Raw genomic sequence first — 25562 nt, 5'->3', positions numbered from 1 at the left:
GAGGGATCGCTGCCCCTAAGAGCTGCGCTCCCTTTAAAGAGCGTGCGGCTCTTGCGGGAGGTGGGGGAAACTAGGTGCGTCTTATGGTCAGGTACGTCTTATGGAGCGAAAAATACGGTGTATTATGTGTTTATGTTTTGTTGATGGAACAAATACCTTTTTGGCCCTTCTCCACAGTTCTGCTCCAGCAGAAGCCCAGGATGGTGGCAGCAAGACAGCTGTGTTCATGAGGTTCCTATTGGGCCTGCTGTGGGACAATTGTCACCCCCTGCCCTTTTCTAACCTGCGCCCATTAGGGAGGATTGTGTGTAGCAAGTGAAAAGGGAAGACTTAGCTCTACATTTAAGCATTTAAGGTTCCCAACCCTAATCTGCGGGTTGCCATCTGACTGGATTTTATTCTGATCCTGATCTGATTTTAGGATGCATTTTAATTGATGGCCTGATTTTATGTTAATGTGTTATACACTTGATGTTAGCCGCTCTGAGCCCGGTTTTGGCTGGGGAGAGCGGGGTATAAATTATTATTATTATTATTATTATTATTATTATTATTATTATTACAAGCAGGACCTGAGCACACAAGCAATTCTCCTGTCCTGCTGTTTCCAGAAACTGGTATTCAGAAGCTTCGCTGCCTCCAACTGAAGAGGCACAGCATAGCTGCTCTGGTTAAAAGAGGTAAAGGGACCCCTGACCATTAGGTTCAGTCGTGGCCGACTCTGGGGTTGCGGCGCTCATCTCGCTTTATTGGCCGAGGGAGCCAGCGTACAGCTTCCAGGTCATGTAGCCAGCATGACTAAGCTGCTTCTGGCAAACAAGAGCAGCACACGGAAACGCCATTTACCTTCCCGCTGGAGTGGTACCTATTTATCTTGCACTTTGGTGTGCTTTCAAACTGCTATGTTGGCAGGAGCAGGGACTGAGCAACGGGAGCTCACCCCGTCACGGGGATTCGAACCTCCAACCTTCTGATCAGCAAGTCCTAGGCTCTGTGGTTTAACCCACAGCGCCACCCGCGTCCCACTACCCTGATTAGTAATAATAATAATAATAATTTTTTATTTATACCCCGCCCTCCCCAGCCAAGGCCGGGCTCAGAGCGGCTTACAAGCAATAATAAAAACAAGAAGAATGATTACAACTTAAAAACAAAAATAAAATACAACATTAAAATAATGGAACATTAAAATATTAAAATGTAGCCTCATTGCAGGAGGAGAAGGAAAAGAAAAAAGAAAGAGAGGGAAGGAATCAAATTGGCTCCAAGCCAAAGGCCAGGCGGAACAACTCTGTGTTACAGGCCCTGGGGAAAGAAATCAGATCCTGCAGGGCCCTGGTCTCATGAGGCAGAGCGTTCCACCAGGCCAGAGCCAGAGTTGAAAAGGCCCTGGCTCTGGTTGAAGCTAATCTAACTTCCTTAGAGCTTGGGACCACTAGGGTGTTGCTATTTATGGACCTTGAGGCTCTCCGTGGGGCAGACCGGGAGAGGCGGTCCCGTAGGTACGAGGGTCCAAGGCCGTGAGGGTCTCATGTGGCCAGCATGACTAAGCCGCTTCTGGCGAACCAGAGCAACGCACGGAAACGCCGTTTCCCTTCCCGCCGGAGCGGTACCTACTTATCTACTTGCACTTTGACGTGCTTTCGAACTGCTAGGTGGGCAGGAGCAGGGACCGAGCAACGGGAGCTCACCCCGTCACGGGGATTCGAACCGCTAACTTTCTGATCAGCAAGTCCTAGGCTCTGTGGTTTAACCCACAGCGCCACCCGCGTCCCACTACCCTGATTAGTAGCCATCGATAGCCCTCACCTCCTTCATGAATTTGTCCAATCCCCTTTCAAAGCTATCTTAGTTGGTGGCCAACCTGCTCTTGAAGGCGCTGCAGGAAGGCCTTTTCTTTGATCTGCCCTGAATCTTCCAACATCGGCCTATTATTACAACAGTATTACAGCAAATATTGTTGCAGTTTAAGATTTCCTGGTTTCTTTTGAGTCCTGGGGTTTTCTCCTTGGTTTGCCTACTCAGGATCATAGCTGTCAACTTTTCCCTTTTCTTGCAAGGAATCCTATTCGGAATAAGGGAATTTCCCTGAAAAAAAGGGAAACGTTGACAGCTATGCTCAGAATAGAGGAGAGCAGTCTGGCCCAGGGCTTGAGTTACAGCAGGGAAGGCTTTTAGGACGCCCTCCGTGGCTTTTGTGACAGCCTCTTTAGGCAGTTTTTAGAAGGCTGCAGGCAGGTGGAGCAGGGTTATTTGGCCAAAAGTGGGGCATGAGGTTTGTAGATTTCATTGCACCCGCCCTCCTCCACCTTCTCCCCCAGAACGCAAGCCCTGGACTTAACCCCTCTGAATGAGTGTGTGTGTTGGGCTCCGTTGGGCTTTCTCGTTGTGGAGGCAATGAGCAGCAGCGCAGCTTGGAGGGGAACTTGGGGGTCCAAGGCAGGTACCTTCTGCGTCTCATCCTTCTTCTCTTGCTTGAGGATGTCGGTGAGGTTGATGAGTTTCTCCATGGCCTCCACCTGCCTGTTCAGGTGCTTGAGGTACATCCCGCAGCCCCGGCAAAAGGCCTCCAGCATCAGCCCAAAGCGCTGAGAGACGGGCTTGCTGTGCATCTCTGACCTGCGGGAGGCAACAAAGTTCCGACTCAGAGCCCGTTACCCGCAACCCAGCCCATTCTGAAAGCCCCACGCCAGCTGGATTCCTGGGACCGTCGCACTGAAACGGGACTCCCTTGCAAGGCTCTCCTTCCTTGGAAGGCCATCAGCCATGGAATATTTAGTTGTGGTTCCTGCATTGCAGGGGGTTGGACAACCATACAATTCTATGTACGTTTCCGAGCACAATTCAAAATGTCGGTGCTGACCTTTAAAGCCCTAAACGGCCTCAATCCAGTATACCTGAAGGAGCGTCTCCACCCCCATCATTCTGCCCAGACACTGAGGTCCAGCTCCGAGGGCCTTCTGGCATTTCCCTCCCTGCGAGAAACCAAGTTACAGGGAACCAGGCAGAGGGCCTTCTTGGTGGTGGCGCCCGCCCTGTGGAACGCCCTCCCATCAGATGTCAAAGAGAAAAACAACTACTTTTAGAAGACATCTGAAGGCAGCCCTGTTTAGGGAAGCTTTTAATGTTTAATAGGTTATTGTATTTTAATATTCCGTTGGAAGCCGCCCAGAGTGGCTGGGGAAACCCAGCCAGATGGGCAGGGTATAAATATATTATTATTATTATTATTATTATTATTATTATTATTATTATTATTATATGTTTTACGACTGGGGAGGGATAGTAGATCAATGGAACTACAGTACCCTCCTACAGCACATTGCTACTGGGGAGTCTGCTGGAACCATCAAGTGTCTCCACCTGCCTTGGATATTGTTGCTGCTGCGATTTAATTTTTTATTTTATTGGTAGGCATTGCTTCAATGTTTCTTTGCCCTATTGATTGATATTAATGCGACTGTTTCCTGCTTGGCAGAGGGTTGGACTCGATGGCCCTTGTGGTCTATTCCAACTCTATGATTCTATGATTCTTGTTTAAACTGCATTCTGCTTTGAAACCATTAACACAGCATCTCGAAATGTTGCTGACGTTTATTCTGCACGTAGCTGTGAGCTGCTTTGAGCAGGGCTCTAACACGGAAAAGCAGCATGCGTGCAAATGAGCTGACGATGGTGACGATAATGGTGACAGCACACAAGTGGGAGCTGCGATGAAATGTATTGTTTTGATGCTTTAAATGCATGGTGTGTACGCAGTGTAGACAAAGGTCCTGCCCCAAGTCCTGAGGGCCGACCTATACACTTGCTAACTTCCTTCTCAGCTCCGCTTCTATTAACCCCACCACACCCATCAGTTCCACATCTTTCACCCTGACACTTACTTGAGATGCCAGAAGTAAAAATGTCCAATCCGCTGGTTGGTCAGGGCTTTCATGGTCAGGAAGCGAGCCAAGGGGTTGTCCAGGTACTGCTCATACTTGAGAACCTTCAAGGGGGAGAGTCAAAGGTGTCAAAGGGGGGGGGTGTGTGTGCTTATTTCTAGCTTGTGGGTGCCGTGCCATGCAAAAGAGAAAGAGCCACGGAAGGTGTGCAGCTTGCCCTGTCGCCATGCTGGTCGTGCCAGGACAAAAAGCGCACAAGAGGCAGAAATCCCCATTGTTGAATCCCTGCACGGCCATGCTAGCTAGGGCTGGTGGGAGTTGAGGTCCAAAGCGCCTAGAGGGCACAAGGTTGGCAAAGTCTAATTGAGTTTATCAACTCATGTCCCTCTTTCTGTTTAGCATGCATTCAAGGCGAACTTACGAGGAATAGAATAATAATTTTAAAAAGCCAACCATGGTCAATGAAATATACTCAGAGTCGAGAGTGGATTTCATGCTCTTTATTCAGCTCATAGTGGTGAGGAGGAATGGAAGTTCCCCCAGAATGTCTGCTTTATATACATTATTTACACAATGGGCCCCACGTGATTGGCTAATTCCGGGATTCACCTGTAGGCCAATCAGGTTGCGGATTCACTTCCACCTGGAGCTGGATTGGGTGGCTCCTGAGGACCAATCAGACTGCTGCATTCTGAATCCTATTGTTCTAGGACCACTCAGACTGCTGCATTCTGGACCCTATTGTTCTAGGACCACTCAGACTGCTGCATTCTGGACCCTATTGTTCTAGGACCACTCAGACTGCTGCATTCTGGACCCTATTGTTCTAGGACCACTCAGACTGCTGCATTCTGGACCCTATTGTTCTAGGACCAATCAGACTGCTGCATTCTGAATCCTATTGTTCTAGGACCAATCAGACTGCTGCCTTTCGGATCCTATTCAACTCAGTACATAACAGTCAATAACACCAGAGTTGGTTACCTGCACCAGCTGGATGAGATACTGGGAAAGCTTGTCGTCCGTGAGGCCCTTCACAAGGCATTTCAGAGCAAACTCCCTCACCACCGGATCTGGGAAATTGCAATCGAGGAGTTCCATGGAGAGCTCAGGTTTAATCAGCGGCCATTCCCGGAGGAGGCAGTACATCTGCAGAGGGAGAAGGAAGAGGCAGGTTGGGAATTACAAGGGAAATGATTTGCAGGAAATCATCACAGGGAACCAGGCAGAGGGCCTACTCGGTGGTGGCACCTGCCATGTGGAATGCTCTCCCACCAGATGTCAAAGAGAAAAATAACTACCAAACTTTTAGAAGACATCTGAAGGCAGCCCTGTTTAGGGAAGCTTTTAATGCTTAATAGGTTATTGTATTTTAGTGTTTTGTTGGAAGCCGCCCAGAGTGGCTGGGGAAACCCAGCCAGATGGGCGGGGCATACCGTATTTTTTGCACCATAACACTCACTTTTTTCCTCCTAGAAAGTAAGGGGAAATGTCTGTGCGTGTTATGGAGCGAATGCCTGCGGGTGGCGGGGGGATCTGCTGCAGTCGTGAGCAGAGGATCCATGGTTCCCCTTCCTTCCCTCCTCCGTGGTTACAAAGCATGGATCCACATGGATCCTCAGGATTTTTGCATTGGGCTACTCCAAACTCACTGTCAGATCACATGTCTGTGGCCACAGCATGAACCACAAAAATCATATATCCACTATTTCAGTTAGAATATTTTTTTTCTTGTTTTCCTCCTCTAAAAACTACATGCGTGTTATGGTCTGTTGCGTGTTATAGAGCGAAAAATACGGTAAATAAATTATTATTATTATTATTATTATTATTATTATTATTATTATTATTATTCAATCCCAGCCAGGAGCTTTGAGGGGGAAGGTGGCCCGTGTCTCTGATGAGACACCCAAGAAAGCTCTCAGTCTCACCTGAGCCACCTCGTCCCGCGAATTCCACTTGACAGACAGCAGTAATTTAGGGAGGGTCTCCGGGATGTTGACACAGTAGTGCCTGGAAGGGAAAAAAAGAATCATAGGGCTGTAGAGTCAGAAGGGGGCTAAAGGATCATTTAGTCCAACCCCCTACAGTAGAGTGTGGACGCGGGTGGCGCTGTGGGTTAAAGCCTCAGCGCCTAGGACTTGACAATCGAAAGGTCGGCGGTTCGAATCCCCGCGGCGGGGTGCGCTCCCGTCGTTCGGTCCCAGCGCCTGCCAAGCTAGCAGTTCAAAAGCACCTCCGCGTGCAAGTAGATAAATAGGGACCGCTTACTAGCGGGAAGGTAAACGGCGTTCCGTATGCGGCTCTGGCTCGCCAGATGCAGCTTTGTCACGCTGGCCACGTGACCCGGAAGTGTCTGCAGACAGCGCTGGCTCCCGGCCTATAGAGTGAGATGAGCGCACAACCCTAGAGTCTGGCAAGACTGGCCCGTACGGGCAGGGGTACCTTTACCTTTACCTTACCTACAGTAGAGTAATCACAGCTAAAGAACCCCTGAGGGATAGACAGGACCCAGACCTCCTGTTCTCACTGCTCACAAACCCAGGAGTCCTGCCCCATATCCCATCTGCTGCACTAACCCACTGGAACTAATTCTGCTAACAGGTGCAGCCTTAATGCAGGCCTGCATTTACAATATACGATATCTTCATTGTCCTTGTCCCATACAGAACAATGAAACTGAAAATCTACATAAAACATTCAAAACCCCCTAAAAATTCTGAAACCCCATTTTAAAATACAATATACTATAGAGACTCCTTATGCTGCGTTTAGAACCAGAATTGCATTTGCGTAGAGACCGTTTCTCAGGCGGCTAATCCTGGTCTTTATAACCGTGTACCTTCTTCCAGAAGGCAGAAGCTGAAAGAGATCATTTCTGGGGTGCGCACTATCCTGCGCTATCTCTGCCGCTTTCTTATGGCACCTGGAAGTGTACATTTGATCCAAGGTGGGAAGAGGGCACCCAATTATTCTCTCCGCAGTCTTTACAACCCTGGACAGCATTGCTTTTTCCCTGACCGTGCAGCTCCCAAACCACACACACAGACCACAAGTTAATACACTCTCCACAGTACAATGGTAAAATGCCATCAACAGCTCCTTTGAGAGATTGTTTTTACGGAGGATTCTCAGAAAATATAACCTCTGCTGTGCTCTCTTCCTCAGAGGCGGGCACCCATCGCCTTAAGATGGTCCAGTGTCATTTATTCTTTGTTTAAACAAATAAGTCACCCCTCCCTTTGAATGTGCAAAGCTCATCTAGCAGGGAGGTGGAGAAATCTGGCAGGAGGCCCTTCCCCACTACAGAGATCACCCAGGATCCCCAGCGCCCACCCACCGGTGTCGCCACAGGAAGTCCTTCTCTTGCTCCGTGATCTCCGAAAGGGGGTCTCGGTTGCAGATGCTTCTCAGCTGCTCCAGTTCACTCTCATCCAGGGAGCTGTCCCGGGCCAGGCGGTTGCTCTGGACAAAGGAGGCAACAGAAGCAGAAGGTTATCGCCCTGGTTCAGAACCCCCAGTTTGGCTCCTTCTCATCCCTCCCTCTCTCTATCACTTGGCCGGCCAGTCCCTCCCAGATCAGAGATGTGTAGCCTCAGATTTGCTTCCTATGCAGTGGAACAATCCCTGGCAAGTTAACAAACCGAGCTGCATAACCGAGGCCTTGTATCCACGTGTCCTACATTTGGTTTCCCTGCCAGGCGCTTCAGCTAAATATATATAGATCTACTCTCTTGACTAGGAAAGGTTTCACTATGGAAACGAGGGAACTTTTCTCTCTCGTTTCTCTTGCAGCATTGTTTTTCTTTTTATCTGACAAGAAGAAGAAGAAGCCTTAATGTGTTTCCCAGCCTTCCCCAACCTGGTGCCCTCCAGACCGGTGGTTTCCAAACTAGCCTTGGCCCTATAAAAGCTCACCCCCCCTTGCCCTCTACCCTACAAAAGGCACTATTCAGTATTGCGGTTTGCACAACCTCCTAAGGGAGATAATGACACCGTAAAATTCAAAACAGTAACAATGAATTGCACATTTATTCAAAATCCAGTTAAAAACATGTAGCTTAATTAATTCAGCAAAATGGATGAGCTTGATCCGGCGATACCAGCTTTTCAGACCCTGTAGTCATTTCCACCTCCAGCGCCCTCCTGCTGCCCACGTGCCTCCTAGTGCCTAAGTAACGCCCCCCCCAAGGGGCACTACTGCCCACTGTTCTGGATGCTGAGGACTACAACTCCCATCAGCCCTAGACTGTGGCTGATGGGAGTTGTAGTCCAACAACATTCAGACGGCACTCAATTGTGTCCTGTGGTATTGCCTTGTCTTCTCACCCCAAGCCTGGGAAAGTGAGTGCTATGGAACAGGGAAACCTATCTGAGTAAGCCCCTTTCTTTCTGCCCACGAGAGCCATTTCTCCCCCCAACAGACGCCTCTGTTTCACGCAGCAAAGTCCTACGATGGAGTTGGGTCTCTTACCAGTCCCACCATACAGTAGTTGAGCCCAAGCTCCCGGGACATGGCCCAGTTGGCGTGCTCCTCTATCTCGGTGGCGTCAGCAAATTTGACGGTGTGGCTGTACCAAGTGAATTCCAGCTCAAGGCATGGGGTCTCCTACAGAGGGGAAAGCAAAGGCGATGAGGTCGCAAGTGTGTAAGAATCTAAGGATAGCCTGCTGGATCAGGCCCATGGCCCTTCTAGCCCAGCATCCTGTTCTCTCAGTGGCCACGCAGATGCCCCAAAGGGAAAACCAAAAGCCTCCTCTAAGGCCATCCAAGTTGGTGGCCATGGCTGCCTCCGGTGCCTCCATAATTTTAACTATGTGCTGCGTGAAGGCCTTCTTTTATCCGTCCTGAATCTTACAGATGTAGGGCAAGTACAGGGTCCTCTTTAATGTTTCCAGGATGAAAAGTTGCAGGATTTTAGCAGGAAGTTACGGGGGGACCTGTGCCAATTGGCAACGAAGGTGTTCATTAACTCGGAAACCTTTTGCGGAAGCAAATGGTATTGAAAGCGAGTTTGTGTATAACTACCCTGACACCATGATGAGCACAAGTGAATGCAGAAAAAAAATGATAACTTTGGATAGCAGGTTTTATAAGAAGCTAGTAAAGGAATGTTTCTGCATACATATGTACTCTTATGGAGAACAAATTGAAGGTGTTGTTATGTACTGAGTTGAATAGGATCCAAAATGCAGCAGTATGATTGGTCTGCAGGAGCCACCCAATCCAGCTCCAGATGGAAGTGAATCCACAACCTGATTGGCCTACAGGAGAATTCCGGAATTAGCCAATCACGTGCAGCCCATTGTGTAAATAAGGTATATAAAGCAGGTACTTTGAGGGGAGTTTCATTCCTCCTCACCACTATGAGATGAATAAAGAGCATGAAATCCACTTTCGACTCTGAGTATATTTCAGATGTGGTGCACTATATCTTATATTATTATTTATAAATCCACCAAGGGTTCTGTTTAGAGCTTATCCACACTTCCTCTGCTCTTTCCAGGCATGGTCTGTGCTTTAAAGCTCCTTGTCTGAGCACCGATTTTCTGCCCCAGAGCTTTCCCTGAGAAAACCCACCCTTTAAAGCTTAATCGGAGCCAACAACGATCCGTGGAAAACACAAATCGACTATTGTTCCGATTGAGCGCTAAAGAGTGGGTTTTTGAAAGGGCAAAAGAAACCCAAAAACTCTCCGACACAAAGCTTTTAAGCCTGGAAAAAGCGGGAGAAGCCTTTATTCTCCCTTTTCAGACTTTCTTGGAAGGCCAACCAGATGGTTTTAAGATAAGGTGGCTGCAGGCTGATGCAGAAACAGGCATGAGTTAAAGGCCACTTTATTTGCACTAGCTGCAAAAAAGATAAAGAGAGGCCTTTCTCACTCAGATCAGAGCTACACGTTAAGGGAAGCTTTTAACCCAATGGAGCATTTTAAATCCATCTTATTTGTATTCTAATTGGATTGGTGATGTGTGTTTTGCACATACAGTGGTACCTCGCAAGACGAAATTAATTCGTTCCGCGAGTTTTTTCTTCTTGCGAGTTTTTTGTCTTGCGAAGCACGGTTTCCCATAGGAATGCATTGAAAATCAATTAATGCGTTCCTATGGAAACCGCTTGCCGGGCTGGCGGTGCGGAGAAGGGCTTTTCTCCCCACCGCAAGCCTTCAGGACAGGTCTGGGAACAGAGGGGAAGGCGCGCTGCGCTTCTCCTCTGTTCCCGGAGCTTGCGGGGCTTGCGGTGAGGAGAAGGGCTTTCCTCCCCACCGCCAACATTCAGAACAGCATTCTGAATGTTGGCGGTGGGAAGGAAAAACCCTCCTCCCACCGCAAGTCTTCAGGACAGGTCCGGGAACAGAGGGGAAGGTGCGTTGCGCTTCTCCTCTGTCCCTGGACCTGTTCTGAAGGCTGGCGGTCCACCGCCAGCCTTCAGGACAGCCATCCGAAAGCTGGCGCGGGGAGAAGGGCTCTCCGCCCCACCGCCAGCCTTCGGAGGAGGTCCGAGGACAGTGGGGAAGACACGCTGTGCTTCCCCGCTGTCCCCAGAGATTTCCCTATGGGCTTTTGTCTTGCGAAGGAAGCCCATAGGGAAATTTGTCTGGCGAAGCACCTCGAAAAACGGAAAACTCTTTCTTCTTGCGAGTTTTCCATCTTGTGAGGCATTCGTCTTGCGAGGTACCACTGTACGTGTTTTATGTCCATATTGTAATGGCCCCTGGCTACAAACAGTGATAAAACCTAACTTGGACAAAAAGCAATGCAGCAGCAACAACAACAACAACAGTATTGTAAAGCTGACCAGCAGACTCACTTTATTGGGGTTTGAGCCCCCCACTCCGATGGGGTTCAGCAAATCCTCCAGGCCATGGGGAACAGGCCAAAGGTTCAGAGCCATTTTCCCAGCCACCAGTGTGTCTTTGTAATCAAAGAGGTTGACGTTGCCCCAGGCCAGGGGGCAGTGCTCCTGTTAGGCAAGGGGGCAGAGAGAACATGGGGGGCTGAGTCAGAGCGCAGAAGGAGTGCCTCCGTCCCTTAAGCTAGCGGACCCTCAAACAGCAGTCTTTTTTAGACTGGGGACCCACCTTTAACCCAAACATGTATTTGGAGAACCACTTTGTTACAGAAGGGGGGGGGCATGTCTTCTTCACCTTCTTCTTCGCTACAATATATCCATTTATTCCCAATTCTCAATGTCAAAAGGGACTAAAAAAATCAACGTGCCAATTTGCTCAATTTCTCTAGGACTCTATGACACCTCCCCTGTCCTCCATAATCCCTCAAGTAAGGTGCTCTGCCAAGCCTTTCCTCCGGGCAATGCCAGGTGGCAGACTATGCGTACATGGACCATTGTCTTCCCATCACCGGCACTCAGGAAGCGCTTATCTGCGCATATCTCCAGCTCTGCATATTCCCCCCTCCCTCCTCCATATGTTAATCCGGTGTAACCCAACCTCTCCTTAATGTATTCATGATGTAACTGGGATGTATTTTGCACTGTATTCTGGGACATGGAGGGAGTTTCAAAAGTTCATGTCACCCCTTTCTGAATGTCTGAAACCCTGGAGAGCCACTGCCTGTCATTGTTATATTTAATATTGAGCTGAATGGACTAATGCTCTGACTCAGGACGAACCAGCTTTCTACAGGTCTCAGCTGACCCTTGAATTAAACCACGGGGAAATCCCAAATCCTGGCTCACCTCCTTGGCCCCTTTCCGGCCTTTCACTGAGCAGATGGAAACGCAGAGTCGGGCAGCCCGGGGCAAGTCGGTGAGATAGATGTCGTAGGACAGCCACTCGTTCCACCTGGCAGTGAGGAAGAGGGGGAGTGGGGTGTCAGTACAGAGGGGCTGCAGAGGAAACTCACCCCCGCCACCCTCTTCATGGCGCCGGATCCCCTCGTCCCCATACTTTTCTCCTTCCCCCGCCAGAGAAGGGCAGTTTAAGCTTTGCATGCAAAAAGGGGTCCCAGGTCGAATCCTCAATGGCATCTCTAGGCAGGATTGGGAAAGACCCCCCCTGCCTGAAATTCTGAAAGCCAAGGATCTCAATGAAGGGCGTTCTGAGCGAGGTGGACCCCCAACGCCCTGGGTCAGTGTAAGGCAGTTCCCCGCTAGTTATGCCACAGTTACCGAGGGTTGGAACACGGAACGCGCTGCGTGTTGACGTTGTCGCAAAGGGGTTCCCCGCCATGAAAGATCCCCGTCCGGACGTAGATCTGGAAAGGGATTCGATGGATTCAAGTTACAAGAAAAGCGATTCCGACTAAACACTGGGAAGAACTTTCTGGCGGTATGAGCTGTTTGACTCTACAGACGGTCATTTACCCTCGCTAGATTCAACGTGCTGCCACCCGCCTTATTGCAGGGCAGATTTGAGGGTAAACCATACGTGGAATGAGTCTGCCCCTTCAGCTTGGTGGAGGTAGAAACTGTCTCTCATGTCTTGTTATGCTGCCGTTTCTACGGGGATATACGCTCGGTATTTATCACTCCTGTTCTACAAAAATCTCCAAATGAGTCCAAACTTTAATGTCTAAAACTCCTGGAAGAAGACAAGGATCTAGAGATCACGCTCAGGGTGGCCAAATTCTGTGCGACTGCCATAAAACTTAGGGAACAAGCTGTACTACCAAAATGATTAAGGTTTTAAATGACAATTTTAGGTTATATTTTAGTGATCAAGATTTAATATATACCGTATTTTTTGCACCATAACACTCACTTTTTTCCTCCTAAAAAGTAAGGGGAAATGTCTGTGCGTGTTATGGAGGGAATGCCTACGGGTGGCATGCCTACAGATTTAAAAACTACGTGCATGTTATGGTCGGGTGCGTGTTATAGAGTGAAAAATACGGTATTTTTAAATCGCTATATCTGAATTGTCTCTGTTATACCCAATTGCAATTCAATGTATTCCTGTTGTGTTTTATGATTTTCCTGATATTGTAAGTGAGCTGGAACTAGTCTGTGACAGTAATAATAAAATTCAATTCAATAGAGCTGTTTGACTCTGGAATGGACTCTCCTTCCTTAGAGGTTTTTAAGCAGAGGTTGGGTGGCTATCTGAATCAGGGATGCTTCAGCTGAGATTCCAGAATTGCAGGGGTTTGGACTAGGTGACTCTCAAGGTCCCTTCCAACTCTACAATTCTTTGATTCTATGAGTCCTAAGAGGAAGAGAGGAAAGAGTTGGGGGGGGGGTCTCCTGCTCTTAACACCACTGGCCCCTTCCTCTCCAAGGAGCCACCCTCCCACAGAATAAATTTAGCAAAATTTGCCACCCTTTGTTTTGCTTTGTATATAAATGCAACAAAATGGAAAATGTAAATAGGGAGTCACAAACTTGACATGAGCCAATAGTGTGACGCGGCAGCTAAAAAAGCCAATGCAATTCTGGGCTGCATCAATAGGAGTGTAGCATCTAGATCAAGGGAAGTAATAGTGCCGCTGTATTCTGCTCTGGTCAGACCTCACCTGGAGTACTGTGTCCAGTTCAAGAAGGACACTGAGAAACTGGAACGTGTCCAGAGGAGGGCAACCAAAATGGTCAAAGGCCTGGAAACGATGCCTTATGAGGAACGGCTAAGGGAGCTGGGCATGTTTAGCCTGGAGAAGAGGAGGTTAAGGGGTGATATGATAGCCATGTTCAAATATATAAAAGGATGTCACATAGAGGAGGAAGAAAGGTTGTTTTCTGCTGCTCCAGAGAAGCGGACACGGAGCAATGGATCCAAACTACAAGAAAGAAGATTCCACCTAAACATTCGGAAGAACTTCCTGACAGTAAGAGCTGTTTGACAGTGGAATTTGCTGCCAAGGAGTGTGGTGGAGTCTCCTTCTTTGGAGGTCTTTAAGCAGAGGCTTGACAACCATATGTCAGGAGTGCTCTGATGGTGTTTCCTGCTTGGCAGGGGGTTGGACTCGATGGCCTTTGTGGTCTCTTCCAACTCTAGGATTCTATGATTCTATGAGTCGGTCTGTGCAATGCGAGTTGTATGGCCCCCTACTCCCTCCCTGGGGAGTTGTATGGCCCCCTACTCCCTCCCTGGCTTCCCTCGCTCCGTTCCCCCCACAACCTTATCGATATCCCGGATGTTGACGTTGACGTAGGTGGCGCACAGAATCTTGATGCGCAGGAGGCTGTTGATGGACCAGAGCGACTTGGTGGGGACATCTCCGTTGACGTGGGCAGAGGTGGCCGAGCGGCGGGCGTAGGAGGGCAGCACAAAGACGTTGGCCGGCAGCTGGCTGTAGAGGCTCTCTTTGCTCATGAGCATTAGGTGGGGCAGGCGGCCGATGGTGATGCAGTTCCTCATGTACTGGGGGGGGAGCAGGGAGAGGGGAGGCAGTGAGTGGCGTGGGGTGTGGAAGGGAGGGAGGCAGGGCTGTGGGCAGGAAGGGCCACCTCACCTTGTACTGGCTGAGCGGGTATTTCTCCAGCAAGTACTCGTCGCAGCCGCACACCTTGAGGAGGTACTTCCCCTGGTACTCCTGCACGCACAGGCGCAGCTGCTCCGGCGACAGGTGCATGCTCCGCGTCTTCTTCCGGATGGCCTCGGCGATCACCTGCTCCGGAAGCGCGTCGTGGGGGGTCTTGAGGGTGTATTTCTGTTTGTCGTTGTTTGGAGACACAATAACCCAAATGGTAACTATGATCCGACCTTCAGGAGACGGAAGGAGGGTGGGGGGGAAAAGCAGGACAAGGAACTGTCATTCGGGTGAGCTGGTATGGTGCGGCGGAGAAAGAGAGAGAGAGAGAGTGCATGGTCAGCGTGGCCGGGGTGAGGGGAGGCGGGGGGGGAGAGGGAATGCGAGGACCCTCTGGTGAAGTCACTAGCTCTCAGCCTGGCCTACTCTACAGTGGGGTTACCAGACATCCCCGGTTCCCGGGGACAGTCCCCGGATTTGCAAACTTGTCCCTGGACAAATCCCATCCTTGGATTTGTCCCTGGACAAATCCCATCCCCAGACTTGCAAATCTGTCCCCGGGAAACGTGACAGCAGCAGCCTCAGCAGCCCGGAGCCAGTCTGGTAGCACAGTTGGCTCTGGCGGGCTCCAGGAGCTGCTTGCTGCCGTGGCGCCTGCCATTTTTCCTCGCCGAAAGTCCCCATATGATGTGTCTTGTGCGCAACGCATCACAAGGGACATCCGGTGAGGAAAAATGGACCCCAGGCATATCCTTGCTCTCATAACAGAACTTCCGTTCTCACAAATACTAACAGCAGAAACAGATCACAAAGACCTGAACCTACAATGGTCCAAAATGGCTTTGAAGGGAAGCCATCAGGAAATTAATCTAATTGGGTTCACTCAGGGGGAAAGTGGTATCTCTCCTCCGGCCACATTTCTCCTTTCCCCAGATTTTAGAAACACACAACGATGCCTCTTCGCCAAAACATTTCGCCCCTCCATCGTAAAAATTAAATGCATGCTATAGAAACACACCCAATTCCTGTCCCTCTGCCCCTAATAAAGCCCCTGTTTACCTTTGTCCAGTTTGCTGTACACGTGTTTGGGCAACTCTGGGCTGGATTCCACATTGGGGGGGTAGACATACAGAGCCTGACTCGGGGGCCCCGCAGATCCCCGGGTCTCCACGGCTTCGCGGCAAACCGACAGGATGTTCCGCCGAAATTCCTGCACCTCGGGGTCCTTGACCAGCTCGAATTCGCAGATGGGCATCCCGATCGCAAACCCTGGGAGCAAAGTAGGGACACTTGACCATCAAGCATTCTGGCTACCACTCGACTGCCCCCCCCCTTGTCTAGTTTGGCCTCGGACTCACCAATTTCCCTGTTGAGGATCTTTTCCTCCCGGTTTCCCACCGGCTCAATGACCTTCAGGATGGGCTGGAAGAGACGGAGGTCGCAAAGGCGCCGGGACTCGTCAAAGAATTCTTCCCTCTCGGCTTCCTGCGTCACCCCTACGAAGATGTAGGAAGATTCCTCCTGGGTAGGGAAGCAAAAGGAGACACTGAACACCTCCCAGAGACCCATCTTCCCATGCACTAGACTTCCCTAACCCAATCGTTTCCCAGATACATCGTCGGGGGTTAGACTAGATGGCCCTTGGGGGGTCCCTTCCAACTCTACAATTCTGTGATTGTATGATTCTGCCATTCTATGTCTTCCTTCCTTCTTTGCTCATAGTGCTACAGTGCAGGGTCGCCCAATGGTATTGATGTGGGGATAGGTTCAGGAAGAGCAGAAGGAAGTAACTTGGTCACACAGAACGCACCACTGGCTTACAGAACTCATTGCCACAAGGTGTGGCAATGGGCTTAAAAGGCAAAGGGAACCCTGACCATTAGGTCCAGTCGTGACCGACTCTGGGGTTGCGGCGCTCATCTCGCTTTATTGGCCGAGGGAGCCGGCGTACAGCTTCCGGGTCATGTGGCCAGCAGGACTAAGCCGCTTCTGGCGAACCAGAGCAGCGCACGGAAACGCCGTTTACCTTCCCGCTGGAGTGGTACCTATTTATCTACTTGCAGTTTGACGTGCTTTCGAACTGCTAGGTTGGCAGGAGCAGGGACCGAGCAACGGTATAACTTCAAAAGGAAACTGATGGACGATATAGGAAAACATGGAATCCTTGGTCCATCTAGCTCAGTCTTGTCTACACTGAGTGGCAGAAGAGTCTCTCCCAGCCTTCGCTTATAACTTGAATCCGTTGGTTCGGGTCCTGCCCTCCAGAGCAGCGGAAAACAATCTTGCTCCATCTTCCATGTGACAACCCTTCAGGTATTTAGAGATGGCTATCCTATCATCTCTCAGTCTTCTCCCTTCTAAACACACCCAGCTCCCTCAACCGTTCCTCATCAGGCTTGGTTTCCAGACCCTTGATCATCTTGGTCACCCTCCTCTGCACACCTTCCAGCTTGTCAATATTGTTCTTAAACTGAGGTGCCCAGAATTGCATACAGCACTCCCGGTGTGTTCTGACCAAGGCAGAATAGAGTGAAACTATTACTTCACTAAGGTCCGTCTAGTTAAAGCTCTGGTTTTCCCAGTAGTGATGTATGGAAGTGAGAGCTGGACCATCAAGAAGGCTGATCGCCGAAGAACGGATGCTTTTGAATTCTGGTGCTGGAGGAGACTCTTGAGAGTCCCATGGACTGCAAGAAGATCAAACCTCTCCATTCTGAAGGAAATCAGCCCTGAGTGCTCACTGCAAGGACAGATCCTGAAGCTGAGGCTCCAAGACTTTGGCCTCCTCAGGAGAAGAGAAGACTCCCTGGAAAAGACCCTGATGTTGGGAAAGATGGAGGGCACAAGGAGAAGGGGACGGCAGAGGACGAGGTGGTGGGACAGTGTTCTCGAAGCTACCAGCATGAGTTTGACCAAACTGCGGGAGGCAGTGGAAGACAGGAGTGCCTGGCGTGCTCTGGTCCAGGGGGTCACGAAGAGGCGGACACGACTAAACAACAACAACAATTACTTCACTTGGACACTGGACTTCTGTTGATGCCACCTAGAATTGCATCAGCCTTTTTTGCTGCTGCATCACACTGGGAACTCATTTTAATGTTGTGGTCTACTAAGCCAGAGGTCCTTGCTCCTGGCTCGCTAAATCCCTCTCCTGCAGAGCGGGCTGAAGCTTTCCCTCTCCCGGCCTCCCGTTTCCTTAGCTGCCCAGGGTCTGCTCACCTGCAGCAAGTGGAAAAGGGGATATTTCCTGGCCTCCTTGAAAAGGTCGTGCTTGATGCCCAGGAGCGTGGCTTCGCGCAGGCACTCCAGCGTGACGATCATGCCATTGGGGAGGCAGCAGTCCACCATGATCCGCGGGGGCATGAGGTGGAGCCCCCACAGCTCCCCGGACGAGGGGCGCGGCGGCATGGCTGCGAAGGGGGAGGAGGAGCTCGACACGGTGCTGGAGTCAGGAGGCTAAAGCATCTTGTCCACCTGGAGATGGGGAAGACACACACTCAGAGAGAGGAGGGTTAGGATTGGCTGGCTCCTCCCCAGTGGGAGGCTGGGCTTCACATGCCCCACCCACTGACACACCCCTCCCCTTGCTATTGGCCACCCAAGATTATATAGATGCAGCCCCATGAAAGAGGGTTTCAGCCTGTAAGTTCTCTGCCTACTGCACTGAAAAGATGGCACCTTGAGGATTCACCGTTTGACTCAGATGGTAAGCCTTTCCCCAGTTTGGGGAACTGATCCGGACCACGCACCCACCTACTCTTGCCTGACAACACCAACAAACAGACTCACAGGTTTCCAGAGCCAACAAGGTTCATGACTTCCGGCAAAGCCTTGGCTAGAAGGAAGTCTCAGTGTTTTGTTTTAGCAGCACGGACTGCGGTGGATGGCAAATCTGTCATGGATGCTTTAGCTGAGATTTCTGCATTGCAGGGGGTTGGACTAAATGATCCTTGGGAACTCTGCAATTCTATGAGTCTCTCTCTCTCTCTCTCTCTCTCTCTCTCTCTCTCTCTCTCTCTCTCTCACACACACACACACACACACACACACACACGATGCTGGACTAAAACAAAAAGAAACTGCCTAATCTATCAGCGCTTTATGCATCCGTTCAAATGTGCAATACTCAACCTTCCTTAGAAGATATTTTACAGAGGTTGGTTGGCCATTCGTCAGATTCTTTAGCCATGATTTCTGCATTGCAGGGGGCCGAGCTAGATGCCCCTTCCTTAGGTTCTCTTCCTCTACAATTCTATGATTCTGTGCTAGCAAGGTAATACCACAGGTTTGTTTATTAAAATGCGCAACCTCTGGGAGGACATATTAAAAAAATAATACGTGTTTTAAAATTCAGCCAGGTTAAAATTTGACCCTGAGAAGATTAACTCCCTGCCACAACTTAAATAAACAAATCCCTGCAATGCTCCCGGAAAAGGTTCAGAGCGGGACTTTGGTGAATCTCCACAAGGAGATTCTGTTGTTGTGAAGTGGCAAAGGTGGGCAACGTTGCTTTGGAGACCTCCAGCCCAAGCTACTTTGCTCTACAACTCTCTTCAGCCTTCCCAGGTGCAGGGTGGGAGTTGCAGCCCAAAGCAGCTGGGGGGCACCAGGTTGGAGAAAGCAAGAATATCTGCTTTCTTGCACAACTCATTCCCAAGAGGTTTGCATATGATAAATCTCTCCCCCTCACACAACTGTGTTCCATAGCATTACACACACAAATATACATATAAACACACAGACACATTCGACGTTACATTATACAAAGACAGTGACACTTTAGGAGAATGCTGCTACGAAAATTCTGCACCGTCCAGTTCTCCGAGAGCAAATCTGATCATTCAGCTTTCCAGACAATTAAAAAAAGAACCCCCCACAAACCCCAAGCCCGGTCAATAGCCATCAAACCCATTTCCCCCCCCCAGGTCCATGGAGGTGAGTCTTTTAAGCGCATCCCTTCCAAGGATCCTGCCAACCCTCCATGTGCGTCATCACCCCCTCCAGGCTGCTTACTCTAGAGCAACGAGTAGGAAATCGGTGGGGTTGAGGGTTTGCAGGGTTCTTTTTTCTCCCCCTTGTGCAAATGTGGGGTGGTTTTTTTTCCGTGTGTGTGTGTGTAAGGATCCAACAGTTTCCTTAGGAATGCATTGCAAGGCTTCCGTTGTCGGCTGGTCTGAGCCTCATGGCTGTCTCTCTTCTATGCCAGCCAACCATTTTCCTCCCTTCCTGCAGTCAAAAACTGTTGCAAAAAATAAAAAAATAAATAGAATTAATCATAATCAAAGAGACTCTAAGGGAAGGAAGGAAGGCTCTTGAGTAGGGGGGGGAAAGAGAATGAATATTTCCCCCCATCATATCTGAAACATCTAAATGTGTATCTGAAACATCTGGTGGGGTGAGACACCCCCACCCTTCCAAGAGTGACCCCCCCTCCAGCCCCCATAAACTGAAGGAAACGGTTCTGTGTCCAGGAAGTGGGGTGCCGCTGTTGTGGATGGGTTTGACGCATGCTTTGGCAAAGGGGGGGGGGTTTGGATATTTCCTAGTGAAGGCAGGAAAATAAAACCCGAGCCCTCCTTGCTTTTGCCAGCTGGAGTCCCCAAAGGAACGAAGCAGGTAGCCCCCATCAATATATTCCTTTTCCTCCCCCCCTCCTCCCCCCCCCCGCCGCCGGCAACTTGGTCTACGTTATCCCCACCACTGGAAAAGGGGGTTTTGTAACAAAAGAAAGCGACTTACGTGTCTCCGGATCCTTGAATCAGAAGAGAAGGCAAGGTTAGGTCTTGGTTTTGAAGGATGCAGAGGCTCTTCCTCCTTCCCTAGCCCACCCCCCCCCCCACCGCGAAAGATCCTTCTCCCTCCCCTACTGCTGTGACCATCGGGTCCCATTCCTCTCTTCCCCGCCTCCCCCTTTCCAGCGGCCAGAGAGAGGTTTTGCAAGCCGCGTATCCGGCATGGAAAAGCACGGATTTCCGTTGGATCCGGGGTTTCTCACACAGCTGGGAGGGGAACGGGGGAAAGGGAGAGAGAATTGGTTATCTAAAATATATATATTTTTAAACCCACCTCTTGCAACACCCGAATTCCAGCGGCAAAGAGGGGGCATCTACCCCCCCCATCCAACACCCCCATTCATCCCAATGTCAGCGAGGAAGGGACACACTTGGGGAGATGGTGTGTGTGTGTTTATTCCCCCCTCCTCTTTCTTTCCAGGAAAGGTGTGGGGGGGGGAATGAATGAGAGAGAAAAAGGATGACTGCAATTTTTAAAACCTGCCCTAAAGATAGGAAAATGTGGGGAGAGGGGAGAGAGCAAGGAGAAAATGGAATCATCGCCGCTTGCGTAAATTGATACAGACATTTGCACAAAAGGGACTGGGTTGTGGCGGTGGGGTGTTTGTGTGCGATTCCGCAGTATGTTTTGAGATACTAATTTGGGAGTCGCGTGCAAAGCTCAGACGGGGAGAGCTTTCCTGGGACGTTCGTTGGTATGGCATCCTTTGTCAACCTCCAGATGTGCAGGACCACCATTCCCACCAGCCCCAGCACATCTGGAGGGCACCAGGTTGGCAAACGCAGCCATCTCTTGCCATTCCAGCATCATTCATCAGGTCTAATCCCAGACAAGATCAAATCCGCCTTCATTCCCCTGGAGCAGCCTTGGACGGTTGCTACCTCTCAGACTCACCTACCACCCAGGGGGTTGTGATGGTGACATGAGGGGGGTGAACTTGAGATGTCCACAAGGACCAGAACCTCCAGGTGCTTCTTATATGATCCGGCATTCCTTTATTACATAGACAGCAGAAGGACAATTTTCAAGACAACTCTGGTCACAAGCCTGGAAAATCTGTAACGACACTTAAGAATCAGATAATGCTAATGTTCTTTACTTGGGCTTTGACGCGCAACTGTACTCATTCTAAGTGCTTTTCATTTTACAGGTTTTCTTTTTCATCTTTCAATGTTCATCTGTTGTTATAGCTTTGTTCTCTCTGTTTTGCATGCATTATAAAATGATTTTGGTGTATTTTTTTTACAGAAACAAAAGAAAAGTGCTAATTTCTAACACTGTTTCAGGAGGCAGCTCTTCCTGGAGATGCTGTTGGGAATGCTCTGCCACCTAGCTGTGGCCTTTCCCTGCAAGTTTTGCAGCTGTGGTTGTAAAGATGTGGCAGGCACCAGGCCGTGGTGGCTGGTGCCCATTGAGGCTAGTAGGGTGGGAGGCAGGGAGCCCAACAGTAGGTGGCGCTAGAGCCAATGACAGCCCAAACTACCCCCTTAAAAAGTAAAGGTAAAGGGACCCCTGACCATTAGGCCCAGTTGTGGACGACTCTGGGGTTGCGGCGCTCATCTCGCTTTATTGGCCGAGGGAGCCGGCATACAGCTTCCAGGTCATGCGGCCAGCAGGACTAAGCCACTTCTGGCGAACCAGAGCAGCGCACGGAAACGCCGTTTACCTTCCCGCTGGAGTGGTACCTATTTATCTACTTGTACTTTGACGTGCTTTCGAACTGCTAGGTTGGTAGGAGCAGGGACTGAGCAATGGGAGCTCACCCCGTCGCGGGGATTCAAACTGCCGACCTTCTGATCAGCAATTCCAAGGCTCAGTGGTTTAACCCACAGCGCCACCTGCGTCAACTACGCCCTTGCTGGGTGTAAATAAGAAGGCAGGCAGGCAGGTTGGGGCAGGCTGAGGTTAGTGGGGCAGTGCTCCCTTGGCCTGAATGGGACCCCAGCCCTGGGCATAACCCTTATATTCCAAAGCAAAGGAGAAAAGGGATGGGAGCATTGGTTTAACCTCAGCATTGTAGTATAAACACCAACAACTGGGAAACACTGGCCTGCAAACGCTCCAGTTGGAAAACAGCCTTTACCAAAGGTGTCGTGGGCTTTGAAGACACTCGAACTCAGGACGCAAGGGAGAAATGTGCTAGCAGGAAGGCACGCTTGGCAAATCCACACCGTGATGGACTCCCACCCGGAAAGCAATGTCCCCACTGTGGAAAAACGTGTGGGTCCAGAATTGGCCTCCACAGTCACTTATGGACTCATTGTTAAAACCGTGTTTATGGAAGACAATATTACTCAGCTACGAGTGATCGCCAAAGAAGAAAAAGGATGATGATGATGATGATGATGATGATGTTAACTCTCCCTTGTCTGCTACTGGCCCTTGCACTTGAACTGCATATGTGTTTCATTCTGCTCCAGCCAACCCACGCAGGCCCCAATTGGTTCTCCTCTTAGAGCAGCCTCCCTGTCAACATGGTGCCTGCCAGATGTTTTGGATGGCAACTCCCAGCAATCACACACTGGTGTTTGATGGGAGTTGTCCAAACCAGCTGGAGGGCACCAGGTTGGAGAAGGCTGCAATCAAGGCATGTGGGGGGGGGGAATGTGCAGCATAAAGCTGGATGTGTCTAAGGAGGATATTGGCAAGCTGGAAGGCGTGCGGAGGAGAAGCCTGGAGAAGAGGAGACTGAGAGGTGAGCCATCTGTAGGGCTGTGACATGGATGACGGAGCAAGCTTGCCTTCCGCTGCTCTGGAGGGGAAGACCCAGAACAATGGATTCAAATGACAAGAAAGGAGTTTCCGACTAAACATTAGGAGGAACTTCCTGGCAGTAAGAGCCGTTCAGCACTGGAAGGGGTTCCCTCAAAAGTTGGTGGACTCTCCTCCACTGGAGGTTTTTCAACAGAGGTTGGATGGCCATCTGCCAGCGATTCCTTAGCAGTGATTCTTGCATTGCAGGACGTTGGATTACTAGATGGTTCCTTCCAATGCAACAGATCTAAGATTCTAAGGTGAACAGTGGTACCTCGGGTTAAAAACTTAATTCGTTCTGGGGGTCCGTTCTTAACCTGAAACTGTTCTTAACCTGAGGCACCACTTAGCTAATGGGGCCTCCCGCTGCTACTGCATGATCTCTGTTCTCATCCTGAAGCAAAGTTTTTAAACCTAGGTACTATTTCTGGGTTAGCGGAGTCTGTATGTAATCCGAGGTACCACTCTATTATTGTTTTCAATGATGTCACAAGCTGCTGCAAGTATTTTTAAAGGAAGTAAGGCACCTCCTCGTTTTTAGCCCGGTGCCGCTCTTGTCTGACCTCCTACTGACCATAGCAAGCAAGCACAAAATAAGAAGTCCCTTTCTGCAGGTCTTGTTTGACCCGACATCCTGCGTGTTCACCTGAAGTGGCCAATTAAAAAGGTAAAGGTAAAGGGACCCCTGACCACTAGGTCCAGTCGTGGCCGACTCTGGGGTTGCGGCGCTCATCTCGCTTTACTGGCTGAGGGAGCCAACGTTTGTCTGCAGACAGTTTTTCCCAGTCATGTGGCCAGCAAGACTAAGCCGCTTCTGGCGAACCAGAGCAGCGCACGGAAACGCCGTTTACCTTCCCGCCGGAGCGGTTCCTATTTATCTACTTGCACTTTGACATGCTTTCGAACTGCTAGGTTGGCAGGAGCAGGGACTGAGCAACGGGAGCTCAGTCCGTCGCGGGGATTCAAACCGCCGACTTTAGCTAATGGGGCCTCCTGCTGCCGCCACGCTGCCGGAGCCCGATTTCTGTTCTCATCCTGAAGCAAAGTTCTTAACCTGAAGCTCTATTTCTGGGTTAGCTGAGTCTTTAACCCGAAGCGTATGTAACCTGAGGTACTACTGTATTCAGAAGCATACTGTCTTGAATCCATCTCATTGCTGATTTTCTGATCTCTTAAGACATTTTTCTTCGCCTGGTCTGGCCCTTGCTTGATTTTGTCTCCCTCTCCATAATTTAGGCATCAGCCTGCTGGTTTTGGATTGTGCGGTGATGTTTCAAATTTTGTTTCAGTCCCAGTTTCTTGTTGCCATGATGGGTGCTTTGGTTTGAAGTGGAAAAGGTGGGGAATAACTTTTTTAAATTAAAAAAAACACAAATAAAGACAGAAGTCCAGGTCTGTCTGAATACCTGACATTAATAAATAAATCCTTATGCACAAGACCAGTGCTCATTACCATATGGAAAAGAAAATGGGGGGGAGAAGCGGAATGCTGCAGGGATGGTCTGGCCTCATTCAAGGCAGCCGGCCACAAAAACAAGCATTTCTCAACATCTAGACCAGGGCATCTGTCTGGAACACACAAGTGGCTGGAGCCAAACGCTGAGTCACCCCCTAAAAATGCTGCATGAACTTCAAGCTATTGGGTTAAAAAAAATTTGAAGAGAAAAGAGAGAAAAAGAAATATCCTTCCCCCCCAACCCCTCCCCCCCCGCCAAAAATCAGGGCCTGCCTTTTTTCCCTTTCACAAATCGAAAGAATCCTTTTTGTTCTTTACGAATAAAACGCCTCAGCAATTTATCCAAGATATTTGACATAGTTAAAGGAAAGAGGGGAGACGGAGGAACATGAATAGAAGGGGGGGGAGGAGAGAAGGCAGGTCCTGTTAGCTAAATATTTTGGGTGTCTCTTTTGTAGAAGTCACTTTCAAGTTCTTGCCTCCTAGCCAAAAAAGCATGTTGTGCCCAGTCATGTATATTAAATCAGTGTGAGAATCCCATGCCAACTTCCTATTTCTGAGCCATGGCATGCGTGGGATGGGAAGCCAGGAAGTGGCTCCTCTTCCCCCTTTCTATTCCTGTCTCTCTGTCATAGGTGACCTTGGGCAAGACGCCACTTCCCTCAGCACTGTGCTTTGCGTCTTCCTCTCCCAGCGTCTCAGACGAAAGCCTTCAAGGGCACGAAGAGACAAAGGGGTGGATGGAGGCAGCAAAGAGCTGACGGCTCCTCCTCGGGTCAAAGAAACTTAGCCACTCTCCTCCAGGAGCCACTGGGCGGGCAAGAAGCAAGAGTCCAGAGACAGGAAGCCACGCCAAAGAAAGACTTGAGCGGCGGCCCGCCCACCTGCCGTTCATCTGTCATTCTGTCCCACAACACAGGCACACCCTGAAACGTGAAATGGCACTCCAGGCCACAACCAATTTAACCGAAAGGCACTGATAAACTAATCCAGAGAGATTATACGCTGTGGGGGCAGGGATCTTAATTATGCTCCATGCACCGTGTAATCTCCACCAAGAAAAAATACCCAAAGTCTGCAAAACAGCAGGAAAGTCACATTCCCTGATCTGAATAAATTATGCAAATTAAGCGAGCGGCTTAGTTTTTCCATACTTTTAGCCAACGTCAGTGAGACATTTTCAAATGGTCTGATTATCCCCTTTCCTTCTCTTTTTATAAGGAATACTCAAGGAAGGGAGAGTGGAAA

The 25562-nt window shown here is 49.8% G+C and overlaps 1 protein-coding gene across 4 annotated transcripts in view; it reads right to left on the bottom strand.

Moving 5' to 3' along the window:
* Positions 1 to 20466, bottom strand: part of LOC128400189 (phosphatidylinositol 4,5-bisphosphate 3-kinase catalytic subunit alpha isoform-like) — a 32283-nt gene extending 11817 nt beyond the window's left edge. For 2 of the 4 annotated variants that reach the window (XM_053362259.1, XM_053362262.1), the window contains exons 1-16: positions 20051 to 20466; positions 19325 to 19550; positions 17531 to 17785; positions 15670 to 15832; positions 15371 to 15580; positions 14294 to 14544; positions 13960 to 14202; positions 12015 to 12100; positions 11583 to 11688; positions 10695 to 10847; positions 8359 to 8493; positions 7225 to 7349; positions 5816 to 5897; positions 4869 to 5033; positions 3885 to 3988; positions 2448 to 2619 (exon numbers count right to left, since the gene is read on the bottom strand). In XM_053362259.1, coding sequence (XP_053218234.1) covers positions 2448 to 2619; positions 3885 to 3988; positions 4869 to 5033; positions 5816 to 5897; positions 7225 to 7349; positions 8359 to 8493; positions 10695 to 10847; positions 11583 to 11688; positions 12015 to 12100; positions 13960 to 14202; positions 14294 to 14544; positions 15371 to 15580; positions 15670 to 15832; positions 17531 to 17719 — 2184 coding nt within the window. In that variant the 5' untranslated portion in view covers positions 17720 to 17785; positions 19325 to 19550; positions 20051 to 20466. Of the gene's footprint in view, positions 1 to 2447; positions 2620 to 3884; positions 3989 to 4868; positions 5034 to 5815; positions 5898 to 7224; positions 7350 to 8358; positions 8494 to 10694; positions 10848 to 11582; positions 11689 to 12014; positions 12101 to 13959; positions 14203 to 14293; positions 14545 to 15370; positions 15581 to 15669; positions 15833 to 17530; positions 17786 to 18442; positions 18577 to 19324; positions 19551 to 20050 lie in introns of all 4 variants that reach the window. The other 2 variants (XM_053362260.1, XM_053362261.1) reach the window with 2 other exon arrangements.
* Between the last annotated feature and the right edge of the window lie 5096 nt (positions 20467 to 25562).

Source organism: Podarcis raffonei, chromosome 13 (assembly GCF_027172205.1).
Source record: "Podarcis raffonei isolate rPodRaf1 chromosome 13, rPodRaf1.pri, whole genome shotgun sequence".
Taxonomy (NCBI): domain Eukaryota; kingdom Metazoa; phylum Chordata; class Lepidosauria; order Squamata; family Lacertidae; genus Podarcis; species Podarcis raffonei.
The sequence above is the reverse complement of the archived record's forward strand: the minus strand, read 5'-3'. Positions and strand labels throughout refer to the sequence as shown.